Genomic DNA, 22,595 nt, shown 5'->3' with positions numbered 1-22,595 from the left:
ACATATCTACCTCCATCACTCCAGTATCCCTGTCTCCTTCCCCCTATACATATCTACCTCCATCACTCCAGTATCCCTGTCTCCTTCCCCTATACATATCTACCTCCATCACTCCAGTATCCCTGTCTCCTTCCCCCTATACATGTCTACCTCCATCACTCCAGTATCCCTGTCTCCTTCCCCCTATACATATCTACCTCCATCACTCCAGTATCCCTGTCTCCTTCCCCCTATACATATCTACCTCCATCACTCCAGTATCCCTGTCTCCTTCCCCCTATACATATCTACCTCCATCACTCCAGTATCCCTGTCTCCTTCCCCTATACATATCTACCTCCATCACTCCAGTATCCCTGTACATGTTAATATGGTATATAGTCTGATCGTGTTCTGATTTTTATTTCTTGTGTGTTTCTGTTTAACAGTGTTATTTTTAGTAATCCATTGATATCGATGACTGCCTTCTTGGGGTTAGAGCTGGTAATTGATATTGATGACTTCCTTGTAGGGGTTAGAGTTGGTAATTGATAGTGATGACTGCCTTGTTGGGGTTAGACCTGGTAATTGATAGTGATGACTGCCTTGTTGGGGTTAGACCTGGTAATTGATGTTGATGACTGCCTTGTTGGGGTTAGAGCTGGTAATTGATATTGATGACTGCCTTGTTGGGGTTAGAGCTGGTAATTGATATTGATGACTGCCTTGTTGGGGTTAGAGCTGGTAATTGATATTGATGACTGCCTTGTTGGGGTTAGAGCTGGTAATTGATATTGATGACTGCCTTGTTGGGGTTAGAGGTGGTAATTGAGATTGATGACTGCCTTGTTGGGGTTAGAGCTGGTAATTGATATTGATGACTGCCTTGTTGGGGTTAGAGGTGGTAATTGAGATTGATGACTGCCTTGTTGGGGTTAGAGCTGGTAATTGAGATTGATGACTGCCTTGTTGGGGTTAGAGCTGGTAAGACATTTCACTGTACTTGTTCACATGACATTAAAACTTGAAACTGAAACAACAACCTTTGAGCATCTTCACAGCGACGTCGAGGGGCTTGTTGGGTTTCTCCTTGTCGATCCCGATGGCCTCCGCCATTACCACCTGACCGAAGCAGCCTTCTCCCAGAGGTTTACCCAATGTTAGCCTGAAACACAACCACAACGTTAGCCTGAAACACAATCACAACGTTAGCCTGAAACACAACCACAACGTTAGCCTGAAACACAACCACAACTAGTTGGCCTGAAACACAAGCACAACTAGTTGGCCTGAAACACAACCACAACGTTAGCCTGAAACACAACCACAACGTTAGCCTGAAACACAAGCACAACTAGTTAGTCTGAAACACAACCCCAACTAGTTAGTCTGAAACACAACCGCAACTAGTTAGTCTGAAACACAACCGCAACTAGTTAGTCTGAAACACAACCACAACTAGTTAGCCTGAAACACAACCACAACTAGTTAGCCTGAAACACAACCACAACTAGTTAGCCTGAAACACAACCACAACTAGTTAGCCTGAAACACAACCACAACGTTAGCTTGAAACACAACCACAACTAGTTGGCCTGAAACACAACCACAACTAGTTGGCTTGAAACACAACCACAACGTTAGCCTGAAACACAACCACAACGTTAGCCTGAAACACAACCACAACTAGTTAGTCTGAAACACAACCGCGACTAGTTAGTCTGAAACACAACCACAACGTTAGCCTGAAACACAACCACAACTAGTTAGTCTGAAACACAACCACAACGTTAGCCTGAAACACAACCACAACTAGTTGGCCTGAAACACAACCACAACGTTAGCCTGAAACACAACCACAATGTTAGCCTGAAACACAACCACAACTAGTTGGCCTGAAACACAACCACAACGTTAGCCTGAAACACAACCACAACGTTAGCCTGAAACACAACCACAACTAGTTGGCCTGAAACACAACCACAACTAGTTGGCCTGAAACACAACCACAACTAGTTGGCCTGAAACACAACCACAACGTTAGCCTGAAACACAAGCACAACTAGTTAGTCTGAAACACAACCCCAACTAGTTAGTCTGAAACACAACCGCAACTAGTTAGTCTGAAACACAACCGCAACTAGTTAGTCTGAAACACAACCACAACTAGTTAGCCTGAAACACAACCACAACTAGTTAGCCTGAAACACAACCACAACTAGTTAGCCTGAAACACAACCACAACTAGTTAGCCTGAAACACAACCACAACGTTAGCTTGAAACACAACCACAACTAGTTGGCCTGAAACACAACCACAACTAGTTGGCTTGAAACACAACCACAACGTTAGCCTGAAACACAACCACAACGTTAGCCTGAAACACAACCACAACTAGTTAGTCTGAAACACAACCGCGACTAGTTAGTCTGAAACACAACCACAACGTTAGCCTGAAACACAACCACAACTAGTTAGTCTGAAACACAACCACAACGTTAGCCTGAAACACAACCACAACTAGTTGGCCTGAAACACAACCACAACGTTAGCCTGAAACACAACCACAATGTTAGCCTGAAACACAACCACAACTAGTTGGCCTGAAACACAACCACAACGTTAGCCTGAAACACAACCACAACGTTAGCCTGAAACACAACCACAACTAGTTGGCCTGAAACACAACCACAACTAGTTGGCCTGAAACACAACCACAACTAGTTGGCCTGAAACACAACCACAACGTTAGCCTGAAACACAACCACAACTAGTTAGTCTGAAACACAACCACAACTAGTTAGCCTGAAACACAACCACAACTAGTTAGCCTGAAACACAACCACAACGTTAGCCTGAAACACAACCACAACTAGTTGGCCTGAAACACAACCACAACTAGTTGGCTTGAAACACAACCACAACGTTAGCCTGAAACACAACCACAACGTTAGCCTGAAACACAACCACAACTAGTTAGTCTGAAACACGACCGCGACTAGTTAGTCTGAAACACAACCACAACGTTAGCCTGAAACACAACCACAACGTTAGCCTGAAACACAACCACAACGTTAGCCTGAAACACAACCACAACGTTAGCCTGAAACACAACCACAACTAGTTGGCCTGAAACACAACCACAACGTTAGCCTGAAACACAACCACAATGTTAGCCTGAAACACAACCACAACTAGTTGGCCTGAAACACAACCACAACGTTAGCCTGAAACACAACCACAACGTTAGCCGGAAACACAACCACAACTAGTTAGTCTGAAACACAACCACAACGTTAGCCTGAAACACAACCACAACGTTAGCCTGAAACACAACCACAACTAGTTGGCCTGAAACACAACCACAACGTTAGCCTGAAACACAACCACAATGTTAGCCTGAAACACAACCACAACTAGTTGGCCTGAAACACAACCACAACGTTAGCCTGAAACACAACCACAACGTTAGCCTGAAACACAACCACAACTAGTTGGCCTGAAACACAACCACAACTAGTTGGCCTGAAACACAACCACAACGTTAGCCTGAAACACAACCACAACTAGTTAGTCTGAAACACAACCACAACTAGTTAGCCTGAAACACAACCACAACTAGTTAGCCTGAAACACAACCACAACTAGTTAGCCTGAAACACAAACACAACTAGTTCTCCTGAAACACAACCACAACGTTAGCCTGAAACACAACCACAACTAGTTAGTCTGAAACACAACCGCGACTAGTTAGTCTGAAACACAACCACAACGTTAGCCTGAAACACAACCACAATGTTAGCCTGAAACACAACCACAACTAGTTGGCCTGAAACACAACCACAACGTTAGCCTGAAACACAACCACAACGTTAGCCTGAAACACAACCACAACTAGTTGGCCTGAAACACAACCACAACTAGTTGGCCTGAAACACAACCACAACGTTAGCCTGAAACACAACCACAACTAGTTAGTCTGAAACACAACCACAACTAGTTAGCCTGAAACACAACCACAACTAGTTAGCCTGAAACACAACCACAACTAGTTAGCCTGAAACACAAACACAACTAGTTCTCCTGAAACACAACCACAACTAGTTAGTCTGAAACACAACCGCAACTAGTTAGTCTGAAACACAACCACAACTAGTTAGTCTGAAACACAACCACAACTAGTTAGCCTGAAACACAACCACAACTAGTTAGTCTGAAACACAACCGCAGCTAGTTAGTCTGAAACACAACCACAACTAGTTGGTCTGAAACACAACCACAACGTTAGCCAGAAACACAACCACAACTAGTTAGTCTGAAACACAACCGCAACTAGTTAGTCTGAAACACAACCACAACTAGTTAGTCTGAAACACAACCACAACTAGTTAGTCTGAAACACAACCGCAACACAACCACAACTAGTTCATCTGAAACACAACCACAACAAGTTGGCCTGAAACACAACCACAACTAGTTAGTCTGAAACACAACCACAACTAGTTAGTCTGAAACACAATCACAACTAGTTAGCCTGAAACACAACCACAACTAGTTAGCCTGAAACACAATCACAACTAGTTAGCCTGAAACACAACCACAACTAGTTAGTCTGAAACACAACCACAACTAGTTAGTCTGAAACACAACCACAACTAGTTAGCCTGAAACACAACCACAACTAATTAGCCTGAAACACAACCACAACTAGTTAGCCTGAAACACAACCACAACACAACCACAACTAGTTAGTCTGAAACACAACCACAACTAGTTAGTCTGAAACACAACCGCAACACAACCACAACTAGTTCATCTGAAACACAACCACAACAAGTTGGCCTGAAACACAACCACAACTAGTTAGTCTGAAACACAACCACAACTAGTTAGTCTGAAACACAATCACAACTAGTTAGCCTGAAACACAACCACAACTAGTTAGTCTGAAACACAACCACAACTAGTTAGTCTGAAACACAATCACAACAAGTTGGCCTGAAACACAACCACAACTAGTTAGTCTGAAACACAACCACAACTAGTTAGTCTGAAACACAATCACAACTAGTTAGCCTGAAACACAACCACAACTAGTTAGCCTGAAACACAATCACAACTAGTTAGCCTGAAACACAACCACAACGTTAGCCAGAAACACAACCGCAACTAGTTAGTCTGAAACACAACCACAACTAGTTAGTCTGAAACACAACCACAACTAGTTAGTCTGAAACACAATCACAACTAGTTAGCCTGAAACACAACCACAACTAGTTAGTCTGAAACACAACCACAACTAGTTAGTCTGAAACACAATCACAACAAGTTGGCCTGAAACACAACCACAACTAGTTAGTCTGAAACACAACCACAACTAGTTAGTCTGAAACACAACCACAACTAGTTAGCCTGAAACACAACCACAACTAATTAGCCTGAAACACAACCACAACTAGTTAGCCTGAAACACAACCACAACTAGTTAGTCTGAAACACAACCGCAACACAACCACAACTAGTTAATCTGAAACACAACCACAACAAGTTGGCCTGAAACACAACCACAACTAGTTAGTCTGAAACACAACCACAACTAGTTAGTCTGAAACACAATCACAACTAGTTAGCCTGAAACACAACCACAACACAACCACAACTAGTTAGTCTGCAACACAACCACAACCAGATAGAAGGAAACAATGACAATGACAAACAACTTAACTCAGGGGTAGGCAACTAGATTTCTCTGCGGGAAGATTTTTGTCCGAATGGATGGTCAGGGGGCCAGAACATAATTGTAAAAATTTGTACACTGCAAAATGGCCACAAGTAAGCTCGAAAATAGATTGTATTTGAAAACAACATGATCATTTTACACCTTGATTACATTGAGAGACAATCACCTTTTTTTGTGGGAATACTTGAGAACATTTTTCCTAAATGTATTTATTTTTTGCTAAATTCCTGGTGATTGTTTTGGGCCCCCAAAAGATTTTCGTAAAAAATGATTGTACAATCTGTTGCCGATCACTGAGATTAAAGGATAAACAACTACCAGATGAATGTTTTAATCTGAACTGGGACAATCTGATCCAAAGGTCACATTTTTTATTTTCTGGGAGATCCAAGAAAGTGATCTAATGATGTCCAAAATATTATCTGAATGTTTCAATCCTCAAAGGAATGATCACCAAACCTCCTGTAGCATCTAAACAGCATGTCTTAAATGACCCAGCTCTGTTCATTCCTAACAGACACAACTGCTATACTGAGTACTACACCGTCAGCAAGGCTTGGAAAAATACCATAGCTAAGGTAAAGGGTATCTCTCTGTCTCACCTGGCCTAAGGTAAAGGGTATCTCTCTGTCTCACCTGGCCTAAGGTAAAGGGTATCTCTCTGTCTCACCTGGCCTAAGGTAAAGGGTATCTCTCTGTCTCACCTGGCCTAAGGTAAAGGGTATCTCTCTGTCTCACATGGCCTAAGGTAAAGGGTATCTCTCTGTCTCACCTGGCATAAGGTAAAGGGTATCTCTCTGTCTCACATGGCCTAAGGTAAAGGGTATCTCTCTGTCTCACCTGGCCTAAGGTAAAGGGTATCTCTCTGTCTCACATGGCCTAAGGTAAAGGGTATCTCTCTGTCTCACCTGGCCTAAGGTAAAGGGTATCTCTCTGTCTCACATGGCCTAAGGTAAAGGGTATCTCTCTGTCTCACCTGGCCTAAGGTAAAGGGTATCTCTCTGTCTCACCTGGCCTAAGGTAAAGGGTATCTCTCTGTCTCACATGGCCTAAGGTAAAGGGTATCTCTCTGTCTCACCTGGCCTAAGGTAAAGGGTATCTCTCTGTCTCACCTGGCCTAAGGTAAAGGGTATCTCTCTGTCTCACATGGCCTAAGGTAAAGGGTATCTCTATGTCTCACCTGGCCTAAGGTAAAGGGTATCTCTCTGTCTCACATGGCCTAAGGTAAAGGGTATCTCTCTGTCTCACCTGGCCTAAGGTAAAGGGTATCTCTCTGTCCCACCTGGCCTAAGGTAAAGGGTATCTCTCTGTCTCACCTGGCCTAAGGTAAAGGGTATCTCTGTGTCTCACCTGGACTAAGGTAAAGGGTATCTCTCTGTCTCACCTGGCCTAAGGTAAAGGGTATCTCTGTGTCTCACCTGGACTAAGGTAAAGGGTATCTCTCTGTCTCACCTGGCCTAAGGTAAAGGGTATCTCTAAGTTAAGGTGTTTCTCCTAGATATCGCCCCTTTGTCTCACCTGGTCCTAGAGAACTCCCATTTGGGGTCTGACGGAAGCTCCAGCTCCAAGACGTTGGACAGCATTGGTCCATCGCTGGATGACAGACGTGCAATCCTGACCAATGGTGTGTTGGAGTTCATGGAGGAGTTAGACTCCAAGGAAACCTGCTGGGTGATAAAGACAGACTGTTATAGTCTCTGAAGAGGAGAGAGGGATGGGAGAGGAGAGGGAGTGGACTAGATATGAGCTATTACAATAGGGAGGGTGAAACTGGATGGTTCACTCCTCTGGGTGAAAAAGACAGACTGTTATAGTCTCTGAAGAGTGAGGTTACAGTCTCTGAAGAGGAGAGAGGTTATAGTCTCTGAAGAGGAGTGAGATTACAGTTTCTGAAGAGGAGAGAGGTTATAGTCTCTGAAGAGGAGAGATTACAGTCTCTGAAGAGGAGTGAGGTTACAGTCTCTGAAGAGGAGAGAGGTTACAGTCTCTGAAGAGGAGAGAGGTTACAGTCTCTGAAGAGGAGAGAGGTTATAGTCTCTGAAGAGGAGTGAGGTTACAGTTTCTGAAGAGGAGAGAGGTTATAGTCTCTGAAGAGGAGAGGTTACAGTCTCTGAAGAGGAGTGAGGTTACAGTCTCTGAAGAGGAGAGAGGTTACAGTCTCTGAAGAGGAGAGAGGTTACAGTCTCTGAAGAGGAGAGAGGTTATAGTCTCTGAAGAGGAGTGAGGTTACAGTCTCTGAAGAGGAGTGAGGTTACAGTCTCTGAAGAGGAGAGAGGTTACAGTCTCTGAAGAGGAGAGAGGTTATAGTCTCTGAAGAGTGAGGTTACAGTCTCTGAAGAGGAGAGAGGTTATAGTCTCTGAAGAGGAGTGAGATTACAGTTTCTGAAGAGGAGAGAGGTTATAGTCTCTGAAGAGGAGAGATTACAGTCTCTGAAGAGGAGTGAGGTTACAGTCTCTGAAGAGGAGAGAGGTTACAGTCTCTGAAGAGGAGAGAGGTTACAGTCTCTGAAGAGGAGAGAGGTTATAGTCTCTGAAGAGGAGTGAGGTTACAGTTTCTGAAGAGGAGAGAGGTTATAGTCTCTGAAGAGGAGAGGTTACAGTCTCTGAAGAGGAGTGAGGTTACAGTCTCTGAAGAGGAGAGAGGTTACAGTCTCTGAAGAGGAGAGAGGTTACAGTCTCTGAAGAGGAGAGAGGTTATAGTCTCTGAAGAGGAGTGAGGTTACAGTCTCTGAAGAGGAGTGAGGTTACAGTCTCTGAAGAGGAGAGAGGTTACAGTCTCTGAAGAGGAGAGAGGTTATAGTCTCTGAAGAGGAGTGAGGTTACAGTCTCTGAAGAGGAGAGAGGTTATAGTCTCTGAAGAGGAGAGGTTACAGTCTCTGAAGAGGAGTGAGGTTACAGTCTCTGAAGAGGAGAGAGGTTACAGTCTCTGAAGAGGAGAGAGGTTATAGTCTCTGAAGAGGAGTGAGGTTACAGTCTCTGAAGAGGAGTGAGGCACAGTCTCTGAAGAGGAGAGAGGGATGAGAGAGAGAGGAGAAGGAGAGGTCTGGATATGAGATATTACAATAGGCAGGGTGAAACTGGAAGGTTCACTCCTCTGGGTGAAAAAGACAGACAGTCTGGTAGTGATGTGGAGACAATAGTGGTCTGGTAGTGGTAGTGGTATAGAGACAGTAGTGGTCTGGTAGTGGGAGTGGTATTGAGACAGTAGTGGTCTGGTAGTGGTAGTGATATAGAGACAGTAGTGGTCTGGTAGTGATATAGAGACAGTAGTGGTCTGGTAGTGGTATAGAGACAGTAGTGGTCTGGTAGTGGTATAGAGACAGTAGTGGTCTGGTAGTGGTAGTGGTATAGAGACAGTAGTGGTCTGGTAGTGGTAGTGGTATAGAGACAGTAGTGGTCTGGTAGTGGTATAGAGACAGTAGTGGTCTGGTAGTGGTATAAAGACAGTAGTGGTCTGGTAGTGGTAGTGGTATAGAGACAGTAGTGGTCTGGTAGTGGTATAGAGACAGTAGTGGTCTGGTAGTGGTATAGAGACAGTAGTGGTCTGGTAGTGGTAGTGGTATAGAGACAGTAGTGGTCTGGTAGTGGTATAAAGACAGTAGTGGTCTGGTAGTGGTAGTGGTATAGAGACAGTAGTGGTCTGGTAGTGGTATAGAGACAGTAGTGGTCTGGTAGTGGTATAGAGACAGTAGTGGTCTGGTAGTGGTAGTGGTATAGAGACAGTAGTGGTCTGGTAGTGGTATTGAGACAGTAGTGGTCTGGTAGTGGTAGTGGTATAGAGACAGTAGTGGTCTGGTAGTGATATAGAGACAGTAGTGGTCTGGTAGTGGTAGTGGTATAGAGACAGTAGTGGTCTGGTAGTGGTAGTGGTATAGAGACAGTAGTGGTCTGGTAGTGGTATAGAGACAGTAGTGGTCTGGTAGTGGTATAAAGACAGTAGTGGTCTGGTAGTGGTAGTGGTATAGAGACAGTAGTGGTCTGGTAGTGGTATAGTGACAGTAGTGGTCTGGTAGTGGTAGTGGTATAGAGACAGTAGTGGTCTGGTAGTGATATAGAGACAGTAGTGGTCTGGTAGTGATATAGAGACAGTAGTGGTCTGGTAGTGGTATAGAGACAGTAGTGGTGTAGTAGTGGTATAGAGACAGTAGTGGTCTGGTAGTGGTAGTGGTATAGAGACAGTAGTGGTCTGGTAGTGGTAGTGGTATAGAGACAGTAGTGGTCTGGTAGCGGTAGTGGTATAGAGACAGTAGTGGTCTGGTAGTGGTAGAGACAGTAGTGGTCTGGTAGTGGTATAGTGACAGTAGTGGTCTGGTAGTGGTAGTGGTATAGAGACAGTAGTGGTCTGGTAGTGGTAGTGGTATAGAGACAGTAGTGGTCTGGTAGTGGTATAGAGACAGTAGTGGTCTGGTAGTGGTAGTGGTATAGAGACAGTAGTGGTCTGGTAGTGGTAGTGGTATAGAGACAGTAGTGGTCTGGTAGTGGTAGTGGTATAGAGACAGTAGTGGTCTGGTAGTGATATAGAGACAGTAGTGGTCTGGTAGTGGTATAGAGACAGTATTGGTCTGGTAGTGGTAGTGGTATAGAGACAGTAGTGGTCTGGTAGTGGTAGTGGTATAGAGACAGTAGTGGTCTGGTAGTGGTAGTGGTATAGAGACAGTAGTGGTCTGGTAGTGATATAGAGACAGTAGTGGTCTGGTAGTGGTATAGAGACAGTAGTGGTCTGGTAGTGGTATAGAGACAGTAGTGGTCTGGTAGTGGTAGTGGTATAGAGACAGTAGTGGTCTGGTAGTGGTAGTGGTATAGAGAAAGTAGTGGTCTGGTAGTGGTATAGAGACAGTAGTGGTCTGGTAGTGGTATAGAGACAGTAGTGGTCTGGAAGTGATATAGAGACAGTAGTGGTCTGGTAGTGGTAGTGGTATAGAGACAGTAGTGGTCTGGTAGTGGTATAGAGACAGTAGTGGTCTGGTAGTGGTATAGAGACAGTAGTGGTCTGGTAGTGGTATAGAGACAGTAGTGGTCTGGTAGTGGTAGTGGTATAGAGACAGTAGTGGTCTGGTAGTGGTAGTGGTATAGAGACAGTAGTGGTCTGGTAGTGGTATAGAGACAGTAGTGGTCTGGTAGTGGTATAAAGACAGTAGTGGTCTGGTAGTGGTAGTGGTATAGAGACAGTAGTGGTCTGGTAGTGGTATAGAGACAGTAGTGGTCTGGTAGTGGTATAGAGACAGTAGTGGTCTGGTAGTGGTATAGAGACAGTAGTGGTCTGGTAGTGGTATAGAGACAGTAGTGGTCTGGTAGTGGTATAGAGACAGTAGTGGTCTGGTAGTGGTATAGAGACAGTAGTGGTCTGGTAGTGGTAGTGATATAGAGACAGTAGTGGTCTGGTAGTGATATAGAGACAGTAGTGGTCTGGTAGTGGTATAGAGACAGTAGTGGTCTGGTAGTGGTAGTGGTATAGAGACAGTAGTGGTCTGGTTGTGATATAGAGATAGTAGTGGTCTGGTAGTGGTAGTGGTATAGAGACAGTAGTGGTCTGGTAGTGGTAGTGGTATAGAGACAGTAGTGGTCTGGTAGTGATATAGAGACAGTAGTGGTCTGGTAGTGGTAGTGGTATAGAGACAGTAGTGGTCTGGTAGTGGTATAGAGACAGTAGTGGTCTGGTAGTGGTAGTGGTATAGAGACAGTAGTGGTCTGGTAGTGGTATAGAGACAGTAGTGGTCTGGTAGTGGTATAGAGACAGTAGTGGTCTGGTAGTGGTAGTGGTATAGAGACAGTAGTGGTCTGGTTGTGATATAGAGATAGTAGTGGTCTGGTAGTGGTAGTGTAGTGGAGACAATAGTGGTCTGGTAGTGGTAGTGGTATAGAGACAGTAGTGGTCTGGTAGTGGTAGTGGTATAGAGACAGTAGTGGTCTGCTAGTGGTAGTGATATAGAGACAGTAGTGGTCTGGTAGTGGTATAGAGACAGTAGTGGTCTGGTAGTGATATAGAGACAGTAGTGGTCTGGTAGTGGTATAGAGACAGTAGTGGTCTGGTAGTGGTATAGAGACAGTAGTGGTCTGGTAGTGGTAGTGGTATAGAGACAGTAGGGGCTGGTAGTGGTAGTGGTATAGAGACAGTAGTGGTCTGGTTGTGATATAGAGATAGTAGTGGTCTGGTAGTGGTAGTGTAGTGGAGACAATAGTGGTCTGGTAGTGGTAGTGTAGTGGAGACAGTAGTGGTCTGGTAGTGGTATAGAGACAGTAGTGGTCTGGTAGTGGTAGTGGTATAGAGACAGTAGTGGTCTGGTAGTGGTAGTGTAGTGGAGACAATAGTGGTCTGGTAGTGGTAGTGGTATAGAGACAGTAGTGGTCTGGTAGTGGTAGTGGTATAGAGACAGTAGTGGTCTGGTAGTGGTAGTGGTATAGAGACAGTAGTGGTCTGCTAGTGGTAGTGATATAGAGACAGTAGTGGTCTGGTAGTGGTATAGAGACAGTAGTGGTCTGGTAGTGTTAGTGGTATAGAGACAGTAGTGGTCTGGTACTGGTATAGAGACAGAAGTGGTCTGGTAGTGTTAGTGGTATAGAGACAGTAGTGGTCTGGTAGTGATATAGAGACAGTAGTGGTCTGGTAGTGGTAGAGAGACACTAGTGGTCTGGTAGTGGTATAGAGACTGTAGTGGTCTGGTAGTGTTAGTGGTATAGAGACAGTAGTGGTCTGGTAGTGTTATAGAGACAGTAGTGTTCTGGTAGTGGTAGTGGTATAGAGACAGTAGTGGTCTGGTAGTGGTATAGAGACAGTAGTGGTGTAGTAGTGGTATAGAGACTGTAGTGGTCTGGTAGTGGTAGTGGTATAGAGACAGTAGGGGCTGGTAGTGGTAGTGGTATAGAGACAGTAGTGGTCTGGTAGTGATATAGAGACAGTAGTGGTCTGGTAGTGGTATAGAGACAGTAGTGGTCTGGTAGTGGTAGTGGTATAGAGACAGTAGTGGTCTGGTTGTGATATAGAGATAGTAGTGGTCTGGTAGTGGTAGTGTAGTGGAGACAATAGTGGTCTGGTAGTGGTAGTGATATAGAGATAGTAGTGGTCTGGTAGTGGTAGTGGTATAGAGACAGTAGTGGTCTGGTTGTGATATAGAGATAGTAGTGGTCTGGTAGTGGTAGTGTAGTGGAGACAATAGTGGTCTGGTAGTGGTATAGAGACAGTAGTGGTCTGGTAGTGGTAGTGATATAGAGACAGTAGTGGTCTGGTAGTGGTATAGAGACAGTAGTGGTCTAGTAGTGGTAGTGGTATAGAGACAGTAGTGGTCTAGTAGTGGTAGTGGTATAGAGACAGTAGTGGTCTGGTAGTGATATAGAGACAGTAGTGGTCTGGTAGTGGTATAGAGACAGTAGTGGTCTGGTAGTGGTAGTGGTATAGAGACAGTAGTGGTCTGGTAGTGGTAGTGGTATAGAGACAGTAGTGGTCTGGTAGTGGTATAGAGACAGTAGTGGTCTGGTAGTGGTATAGAGACAGTAGTGGTCTGGTAGTGGTAGTGGTATAGAGACAGTAGGGGCTGGTAGTGGTAGTGGTATAGAGACAGTAGTGGTCTGGTAGTGGTATAGAGACAGTAGTGGTCTGGTAGTGGTATAGAGACACTAGTGGTCTGGTAGTGTTATAGAGACAGTAGTGTTCTGGTAGTGGTAGTGGTATAGAGACAGTAGTGGTCTGGTAGTGGTATAGAGACAGTAGTGGTCTGGTAGTGGTAGTGGTATAGAGACAGTAGGGGCTGGTAGTGGTAGTGGTATAGAGACAGTAGTGGTCTGGTAGTGGTAGTGGTATAGAGACAGTAGTGGTCTGGTAGTGGTAGTGGTATAGAGACAGTAGTGGTCTGGTAGTGGTATAGAGACAGTAGTGGTCTGGTAGTGGTATAGAGACAGTAGTGGTCTGGTAGTGGTATAGAGACAGTAGTGGTCTGGTAGTGGTAGTGATATAGAGACAGTAGTGGTCTGGTAGTGGTATAGAGACAGTAGTGGTCTGGTAGTGGTATAGAGACAGTAGTGGTCTGGTAGTGGTAGTGGTATAGAGACAGTAGTGGTCTGGTAGTGGTAGTGGTATAGAGACAGTAGTGGTCTGGTAGTGGTAGTGGTATAGAGACAGTAGTGGTCTGGTAGTGGTATAGAGACAGTAGTGGTCTGGTAGTGGTAGTGGTATAGAGACAGTAGTGGTCTGGTAGTGGTATAGAGACAGTAGTGGTCTGGTAGTGGTAGTGGTATAGAGACAGTAGTGGTCTGGTAGTGGTATAGAGACAGTAGTGGTCTGGTAGTGGTATAGAGACAGTAGTGGTCTGGTAGTGGTATAGAGACAGTAGTGGTCTGGTAGTGGTAGTGATATAGAGACAGTAGTGGTCTGGTAGTGGTAGTGGTATAGAGACAGTAGTGGTCTGGTAGTGGTATAGAGACAGTAGTGGTCTGGTAGTGGTATAGAGACAGTAGTGGTCTGGTAGTGGTATAGAGACAGTAGTGGTCTGGTAGTGGTAGTGGTATTGAGACAGTAGTGGTCTGGTAGTGGTAGTGGTATAGAGACAGTAGTGGTCTGGTAGTGGTATAGAGACAGTAGTGGTCTGGTAGTGGTAGTGGTATAGAGACAGTAGTGGTCTGGTAGTGGTAGTGGTATAGAGACAGTAGTGGTCTGGTAGTGGTAGTGGTATAGAGACAGTAGGGGTCTGGTAGTGGTATAGAGACAGTAGTGGTCTGGTAGTGGTAGTGGTATAGAGACAGTAGTGGTCTGGTAGTGGTATAGAGACAGTAGTGGTCTGGTAGTGGTAGTGGTATAGAGACAGTAGTGGTCTGGTAGTGGTAGTGGTATAGAGACAGTAGTGGTCTGGTAGTGGTAGTGGTATAGAGACAGTAGTGGTCTGGTAGTGGTATAGAGACAGTAGTGGTGTAGTAGTGGTATAGAGACTGTAGTGGTCTGGTAGTGGTAGTGGTATAGAGACAGTAGGGGCTGGTAGTGGTAGTGGTATAGAGACAGTAGTGGTCTGGTAGTGATATAGAGACAGTAGTGGTCTGGTAGTGGTATAGAGACAGTAGTGGTCTGGTAGTGGTATAGAGACAGTAGTGGTCTGGTAGTGGTAGTGGTATAGAGACAGTAGTGGTCTGGTAGTGGTAGTGATATAGAGACAGTAGTGGTCTGGTAGTGGTATAGAGACAGTAGTGGTCTGGTAGTGGTAGTGGTATAGAGACAGTAGTGGTCTGGTTGTGATATAGAGATAGTAGTGGTCTGGTAGTGGTAGTGTAGTGGAGACAATAGTGGTCTGGTAGTGGTAGTGATATAGAGACAGTAGTGGTCTGGTAGTGGTATAGAGACAGTAGTGGTCTGGTAGTGGTAGTGGTATAGAGACAGTAGTGGTCTGGTTGTGATATAGAGATAGTAGTGGTCTGGTAGTGGTAGTGTAGTGGAGACAATAGTGGTCTGGTAGTGGTAGTGGTATAGAGACAGTAGTGGTCTGGTAGTGGTAGTGGTATAGAGACAGTAGTGGTCTGGTAGTGGTAGTGGTATAGAGACAGTAGTGGTCTGGTAGTGGTATAGAGACAGTAGTGGTCTGGTAGTGGTATAGAGACAGTAGTGGTCTGGTAGTGGTAGTGGTATAGAGACAGTAGTGGTCTGCTAGTGGTAGTGATATAGAGACAGTAGTGGTCTGGTAGTGGTATAGAGACAGTAGTGGTCTGGTAGTGATATAGAGACAGTAGTGGTCTGGTAGTGGTATAGAGACAGTAGTGGTCTGGTAGTGGTATAGAGACAGTAGTGGTCTGGTAGTGGTAGTGGTATAGAGACAGTAGTGGTCTGGTAGTGGTATAGAGACAGTATTGGTCTGGTAGTGATATAGAGACAGTAGGGGCTGGTAGTGGTAGTGGTATAGAGACAGTAGGGGCTGGTAGTGGTAGTGGTATAGAGACAGTAGTGGTCTGGTAGTGGTAGTGGTATAGAGACAGTAGTGGTCTGGTAGTGGTAGTGGTATAGAGACAGTAGTGGTCTGGTTGTGATATAGAGATAGTAGTGGTCTGGTAGTGGTAGTGTAGTGGAGACAATAGTGGTCTGGTAGTGGTAGTGGTATAGAGACAGTAGTGGTCTGGTAGTGGTAGTGGTATAGAGACAGTAGTGGTCTGCTAGTGGTAGTGATATAGAGACAGTAGTGGTCTGGTAGTGGTATAGAGACAGTAGTGGTCTGGTAGTGTTAGTGGTATAGAGACAGTAGTGGTCTGGTACTGGTATAGAGACAGAAGTGGTCTGGTAGTGTTAGTGGTATAGAGACAGTAGTGGTCTGGTAGTGATATAGAGACAGTAGTGGTCTGGTAGTGGTAGAGAGACACTAGTGGTCTGGTAGTGGTATAGAGACTGTAGTGGTCTGGTAGTGTTAGTGGTATAGAGACAGTAGTGGTCTGGTAGTGTTATAGAGACAGTAGTGTTCTGGTAGTGGTAGTGGTATAGAGACAGTAGTGGTCTGGTAGTGGTATAGAGACAGTAGTGGTGTAGTAGTGGTATAGAGACTGTAGTGGTCTGGTAGTGGTAGTGGTATAGAGACAGTAGGGGCTGGTAGTGGTAGTGGTATAGAGACAGTAGTGGTCTGGTAGTGATATAGAGACAGTAGTGGTCTGGTAGTGGTATAGAGACAGTAGTGGTCTGGTAGTGGTAGTGGTATAGAGACAGTAGTGGTCTGGTTGTGATATAGAGATAGTAGTGGTCTGGTAGTGGTAGTGTAGTGGAGACAATAGTGGTCTGGTAGTGGTAGTGATATAGAGATAGTAGTGGTCTGGTAGTGGTAGTGGTATAGAGACAGTAGTGGTCTGGTTGTGATATAGAGATAGTAGTGGTCTGGTAGTGGTAGTGTAGTGGAGACAATAGTGGTCTGGTAGTGGTATAGAGACAGTAGTGGTCTGGTAGTGGTAGTGATATAGAGACAGTAGTGGTCTGGTAGTGGTATAGAGACAGTAGTGGTCTAGTAGTGGTAGTGGTATAGAGACAGTAGTGGTCTAGTAGTGGTAGTGGTATAGAGACAGTAGTGGTCTGGTAGTGATATAGAGACAGTAGTGGTCTGGTAGTGGTATAGAGACAGTAGTGGTCTGGTAGTGGTAGTGGTATAGAGACAGTAGTGGTCTGGTAGTGGTAGTGGTATAGAGACAGTAGTGGTCTGGTAGTGGTATAGAGACAGTAGTGGTCTGGTAGTGGTATAGAGACAGTAGTGGTCTGGTAGTGGTAGTGGTATAGAGACAGTAGGGGCTGGTAGTGGTAGTGGTATAGAGACAGTAGTGGTCTGGTAGTGGTATAGAGACAGTAGTGGTCTGGTAGTGGTATAGAGACACTAGTGGTCTGGTAGTGTTATAGAGACAGTAGTGTTCTGGTAGTGGTAGTGGTATAGAGACAGTAGTGGTCTGGTAGTGGTATAGAGACAGTAGTGGTCTGGTAGTGGTAGTGGTATAGAGACAGTAGGGGCTGGTAGTGGTAGTGGTATAGAGACAGTAGTGGTCTGGTAGTGGTAGTGGTATAGAGACAGTAGTGGTCTGGTAGTGGTAGTGGTATAGAGACAGTAGTGGTCTGGTAGTGGTATAGAGACAGTAGTGGTCTGGTAGTGGTATAGAGACAGTAGTGGTCTGGTAGTGGTATAGAGACAGTAGTGGTCTGGTAGTGGTAGTGATATAGAGACAGTAGTGGTCTGGTAGTGGTATAGAGACAGTAGTGGTCTGGTAGTGGTATAGAGACAGTAGTGGTCTGGTAGTGGTAGTGGTATAGAGACAGTAGTGGTCTGGTAGTGGTAGTGGTATAGAGACAGTAGTGGTCTGGTAGTGGTAGTGGTATAGAGACAGTAGTGGTCTGGTAGTGGTATAGAGACAGTAGTGGTCTGGTAGTGGTAGTGGTATAGAGACAGTAGTGGTCTGGTAGTGGTATAGAGACAGTAGTGGTCTGGTAGTGGTAGTGGTATAGAGACAGTAGTGGTCTGGTAGTGGTATAGAGACAGTAGTGGTCTGGTAGTGGTATAGAGACAGTAGTGGTCTGGTAGTGGTATAGAGACAGTAGTGGTCTGGTAGTGGTAGTGATATAGAGACAGTAGTGGTCTGGTAGTGGTAGTGGTATAGAGACAGTAGTGGTCTGGTAGTGGTATAGAGACAGTAGTGGTCTGGTAGTGGTATAGAGACAGTAGTGGTCTGGTAGTGGTATAGAGACAGTAGTGGTCTGGTAGTGGTAGTGGTATTGAGACAGTAGTGGTCTGGTAGTGGTAGTGGTATAGAGACAGTAGTGGTCTGGTAGTGGTATAGAGACAGTAGTGGTCTGGTAGTGGTAGTGGTATAGAGACAGTAGTGGTCTGGTAGTGGTAGTGGTATAGAGACAGTAGTGGTCTGGTAGTGGTAGTGGTATAGAGACAGTAGGGGTCTGGTAGTGGTATAGAGACAGTAGTGGTCTGGTAGTGGTAGTGGTATAGAGACAGTAGTGGTCTGGTAGTGGTATAGAGACAGTAGTGGTCTGGTAGTGGTAGTGGTATAGAGACAGTAGTGGTCTGGTAGTGGTAGTGGTATAGAGACAGTAGTGGTCTGGTAGTGGTAGTGGTATAGAGACAGTAGTGGTCTGGTAGTGGTATAGAGACAGTAGTGGTCTGGTAGTGGTAGTGGTATAGAGACAGTAGTGGTCTGGTAGTGGTAGTGGTATAGAGACAGTAGTGGTCTGGTAGTGATATAGAGACAGTAGTGGTCTGGTAGTGGTATAGAGACAGTAGTGGTCTGGTAGTGGTATAGAGACAGTAGTGGTCTGGTAGTGGTATAAAGACAGTAGTGGTCTGGTAGTGGTATAGAGACAGTAGTGGTCTGGTAGTGGTATAAAGACAGTAGTGGTCTGGTAGTGGTAGTGGTATAGAGAAGTAGTGGTCTGGTAGTGGTAGTGGTATAGAGACAGTAGTGGTCTGGTAGTGGTATAGAGACAGTAGTGGTCTGGTAGTGGTATAGAGACAGTATTGGTCTGGTAGTGGTAGTGGTATAGAGACAGTAGTGGTCTGGTAGTGGTAGTGGTATAGAGACAGTAGTGGTCTGGTAGTGGTATAGAGACAGTAGTGGTCTGGTAGTGGTATAGAGACAGTAGTGGTCTGGTAGTGGTATAGAGACAGTAGTGGTCTGGTAGTGGTAGTGGTATAGAGACAGTAGTGGTCTGGTAGTGGTATAGTGACAGTAGTGGTCTGGTAGTGGTAGTGGTATAGAGACAGTAGTGGTCTGGTAGTGGTATAGAGACAGTAGTGGTCTGGTAGTGGTATAGAGACAGTAGTGGTCTGGTAGTGGTAGTGGTATAGAGACAGTAGTGGTCTGGTAGTGGTAGTGGTATAGAGACAGTAGTGGTCTGGTAGTGGTATAGAGACAGTAGTGGTCTGGTAGTGGTATAGAGACAGTAGTGGTCTGGTAGTGGTATAGAGACAGTAGTGGTCTGGTAGTGGTATAGAGACAGTAGTGGTCTGGTAGTGGTATAGAGACAGTAGTGGTCTGGTAGTGGTAGTGGTATAGAGACAGTAGTGGTCTGGTAGTGGTAGTGGTATAGAGACAGTAGTGGTCTGGTAGTGGTATAGAGACTGTAGTGGTCTGGTAGTGGTATAGAGACAGTAGTGGTCTGGTAGTGGTATAGAGACAGTAGTGGTCTGGTAGTGATATAGAGACAATAGTGGTCTGGTAGTGATATAGAGAGAGTAGTGGTCTGGTAGTGGTATAGAGACAGTAGTGGTCTGGTAGTGATATAGAGACAGTAGTGGTCTGGTAGTGGGTTAGAGACAGTAGTGGTCTGGTAGTGATATAGAGACAGTAGTGGTATGGTAGTGGTATAGAGATAGTAGTGGTCTGGTAGTGATATAGAGACACTAGTGGTCTGGTAGTGGTATAGAGACAATAGTGGTCTGGTAGTGGTAGTGGTATAGAGACAGTAGTGGTCTGGTAGTGGTATAGAGACAGTAGTGGTCTGGTAGTGGTAGTGGTATAGAGACAGTAGTGGTCTGGTAGTGGTAGTGGTATAGAGACAGTAGTGGTCTAGTAGTGGTATAGAGACAGTAGTGGTCTGGTAGTGGTATAGAGACAGTAGTGGTCTGGTAGTGGTAGTGGTATAGAGACAGTAGTGGTCTGGTAGTGGTAGTGGTATAGAGACAGTAGTGGTCTGGTAGTGATATAGAGACAGTAGTGGTCTGGTAGTGGTAGTGGTATAGAGACAGTAGTGGTCTGGTAGTGGTATAGAGACAGTAGTGGTCTGGTAGTGATATAGAGACAGTAGTGGTCTGGTAGTGGTATAGAGACAGTAGTGGTCTGGTAGTGGTAGTGGTATAGAGACAGTAGTGGTCTGGTAGTGGTAGTGGTATAGAGACAGTAGTGGTCTGGTAGTGGTAGTGGTATAGAGACAGTAGTGGTCTGGTAGTGGTAGTGGTATAGAGACAGTAGTGGTCTAGTAGTGGTATAGAGACAGTAGTGGTCTGGTAGTGGTATAGAGACAGTAGTGGTCTGGTAGTGGTAGTGGTATAGAGACAGTAGTGGTCTGGTAGTGGTAGTGGTATAGAGACAGTAGTGGTCTGGTAGTGATATAGAGACAGTAGTGGTCTGGTAGTGGTATAGAGACAGTAGTGGTCTGGTAGTGATATAGAGACAGTAGTGGTCTGGTAGTGGTATAGAGACAGTAGTGGTCTGGTAGTGATATAGAGACAGTAGTGGTCTGGTAGTGGTATAGAGACAGTAGTGGTCTGGTAGTGGTAGTGGTATAGAGACAGTAGTGGTCTGGTAGTGGTATAGAGACAGTAGTGGTCTGGTAGTGGAAGTGTTATAGAGACAGTAGTGGTCTTGTAGTGGTATAGAGACAGTAATGGTCTGGTAGTGATATAGAGACAGTAGTGGTCTGGTAGTGGTAGTGGTATAGAGACAGTAGTGGTCTGGTAGTGGTAGTGGTATAGAGACAGTAGTGGTCTAGTAGTGGTAGTGGTATAGAGACAGTAGTGGTCTGGTAGTGGTAGTGGTATAGAGACAGTAGTGGTCTGGTAGTGGTAGTGGTATAGAGACAGTAGTGGTCTGGTAGTGGTATAGAGACAGTAGTGGTCTGGTAGTGGTATAGAGACAGTAGTGGTCTGGTAGTGGTATAGAGACAGTAGTGGTCTGGTAGTGGTATAGAGACAGTAGTGGTCTGGTAGTGGTATAGAGACAGTAGTGGTCTGGTAGTGGTAGTGGTATAGAGACAGTAGTGGTCTGGTAGTGGTAGTGGTATAGAGACAGTAGTGGTCTGGTAGTGGTATAGAGACAGTAGTGGTCTGGTAGTGGTATAGAGACAGTAGTGGTCTGGTAGTGTTAGTGGTATAGAGACAGTAGTGATCTGGTAGTGGTATAGAGACAGTAGTGATCTGGTAGTGGTATAGAGACAGTAGTGGTCTGGTAGTGGTATAGAGACAGTAGTGGTCTGGTAGTGATATAGAGACAGTAGTGGTCTGGTAGTGGTATAGAGACAGTAGTGGTCTGGTAGTGGTAGTGGTATAGAGACAGTAGGGGCTGGTAGTGGTAGTGGTATAGAGACAGTAGTGGTCTGGTAGTGGTAGTGGTATAGAGACAGTAGTGATCTGGTAGTGGTAGTGGTATAGAGACAGTAGTGGTCTGGTAGTGGTAGTGGTATAGAGACAGTAGTGGTCTGGTAGTGGTAGTGATATAGAGACAGTAGTGGTCTGGTAGTGGTAGTGGTATAGAGACAGTAGTGATCTGGTAGTGGTAGTGGTATAGAGACAGTAGTGGTCTGGTAGTGGTAGTGGTATAGAGACAGTAGTGATCTGGTAGTGATATAGAGACAGTAGTGGTCTGGTAGTGGTATAGAGACAGTAGTGGTCTGGTAGTGGTATAGAGACAGTAGTGGTCTGGTAGTGGTAGTGGTATAGAGACAGTAGTGGTCTGGTAGTGGAAGTGGTATAGAGACAGTAGTGGTCTGGTAGTGAGCAGAGAAGGACCGTCTCATTTCATGAGTGGAGAAGGACTGTCTCATTTCATGAGTGGAGAAGGACCGTCTCATTTCATGAGTGGAGAAGGACCATCTCATTTCATGAGTGGAGAAGGACCATCTCATTTCAAGAGTGGAGAAGGACCGTCTCATTTCATGAGTGGAGAAGGACCGTCTCATTTCAAGAGTGGAGAAGGACCGTCTCATTTCATGAGTGGAGAAGGACCGTCTCATTTCATGAGTGGAGAAGGACCGTCTCATTTCAAGAGTGGAGAAGGACCGTCTCATTTCATGAGTGGAGAAGGACCGTCTCATTTCATGAGTGGAGAAGGACCATCTCATTTCAAGAGTGGAAAAGGACCGTCTCATTTCATGAGTGGAGAAGGACCGTCTCATTTCAAGAGTGGAGAAGGACCGTCTCATTTCATGAGTGGAGAAGGACCGTCTCATTTCATGAGTGGAGAAGGATCGTCTCATTTCATGAGTGGAGAAGGACCGTCTCATTTCATGAGTGGAGAAGGACCGTCTCATTTCATGAGTGGAGAAGGACCATCTCATTTCATGAGTGGAGAAGGATCGTCTCATTTCATGAGTGGAGAAGGACCGTCTCATTTCATGAGTGGAGAAGGATCGTCTCATTTCATGAGTGGAGAAGGACCGTCTCATTTCATGAGTGGAGAAGGACCGTCTCATTTCATGAGTGGAGAAGGACCATCTCATTTCATGAGTGGAGAAGGACCGTCTCATTTCATGAGTGGAGAAGGACCGTCTCATTTCATGAGTGGAGAAGGACCATCTCATTTCATGAGTGGAGAAGGATCGTCTCATTTCATGAGTGGAGAAGGACCGTCTCATTTCAAGAGTGGAGAAGGACCGTCTCATTTCATGAGTGGAGAAGGACCGTCTCATTTCAAGTAAGAGCATTTCCGTCCACGTTCAATC

At 45.2% G+C, this 22,595-nt stretch overlaps 1 protein-coding gene across 1 annotated transcript in view; it reads right to left on the bottom strand.

Moving 5' to 3' along the window:
* Nucleotides 1-22,595, bottom strand: part of fgfr3 (fibroblast growth factor receptor 3) — a 238,107-nt gene that overhangs the window by 34,532 nt on the left and 180,980 nt on the right. Inside the window, 2 exon segments of the mRNA XM_090221491.1 lie at nucleotides 1,023-1,144; nucleotides 7,238-7,386. Coding sequence (XP_090077617.1) covers nucleotides 1,023-1,144; nucleotides 7,238-7,386 — 271 coding nt within the window.

The sequence above is a fragment of the Oncorhynchus mykiss genome, chromosome 25 (genome assembly GCF_057628025.1).
Source record: "Oncorhynchus mykiss isolate SJ-2025 chromosome 25, ASM5762802v1, whole genome shotgun sequence".
NCBI lineage: Eukaryota > Metazoa > Chordata > Actinopteri > Salmoniformes > Salmonidae > Oncorhynchus > Oncorhynchus mykiss.
The sequence above is the reverse complement of the archived record's forward strand: the minus strand, read 5'-3'. Positions and strand labels throughout refer to the sequence as shown.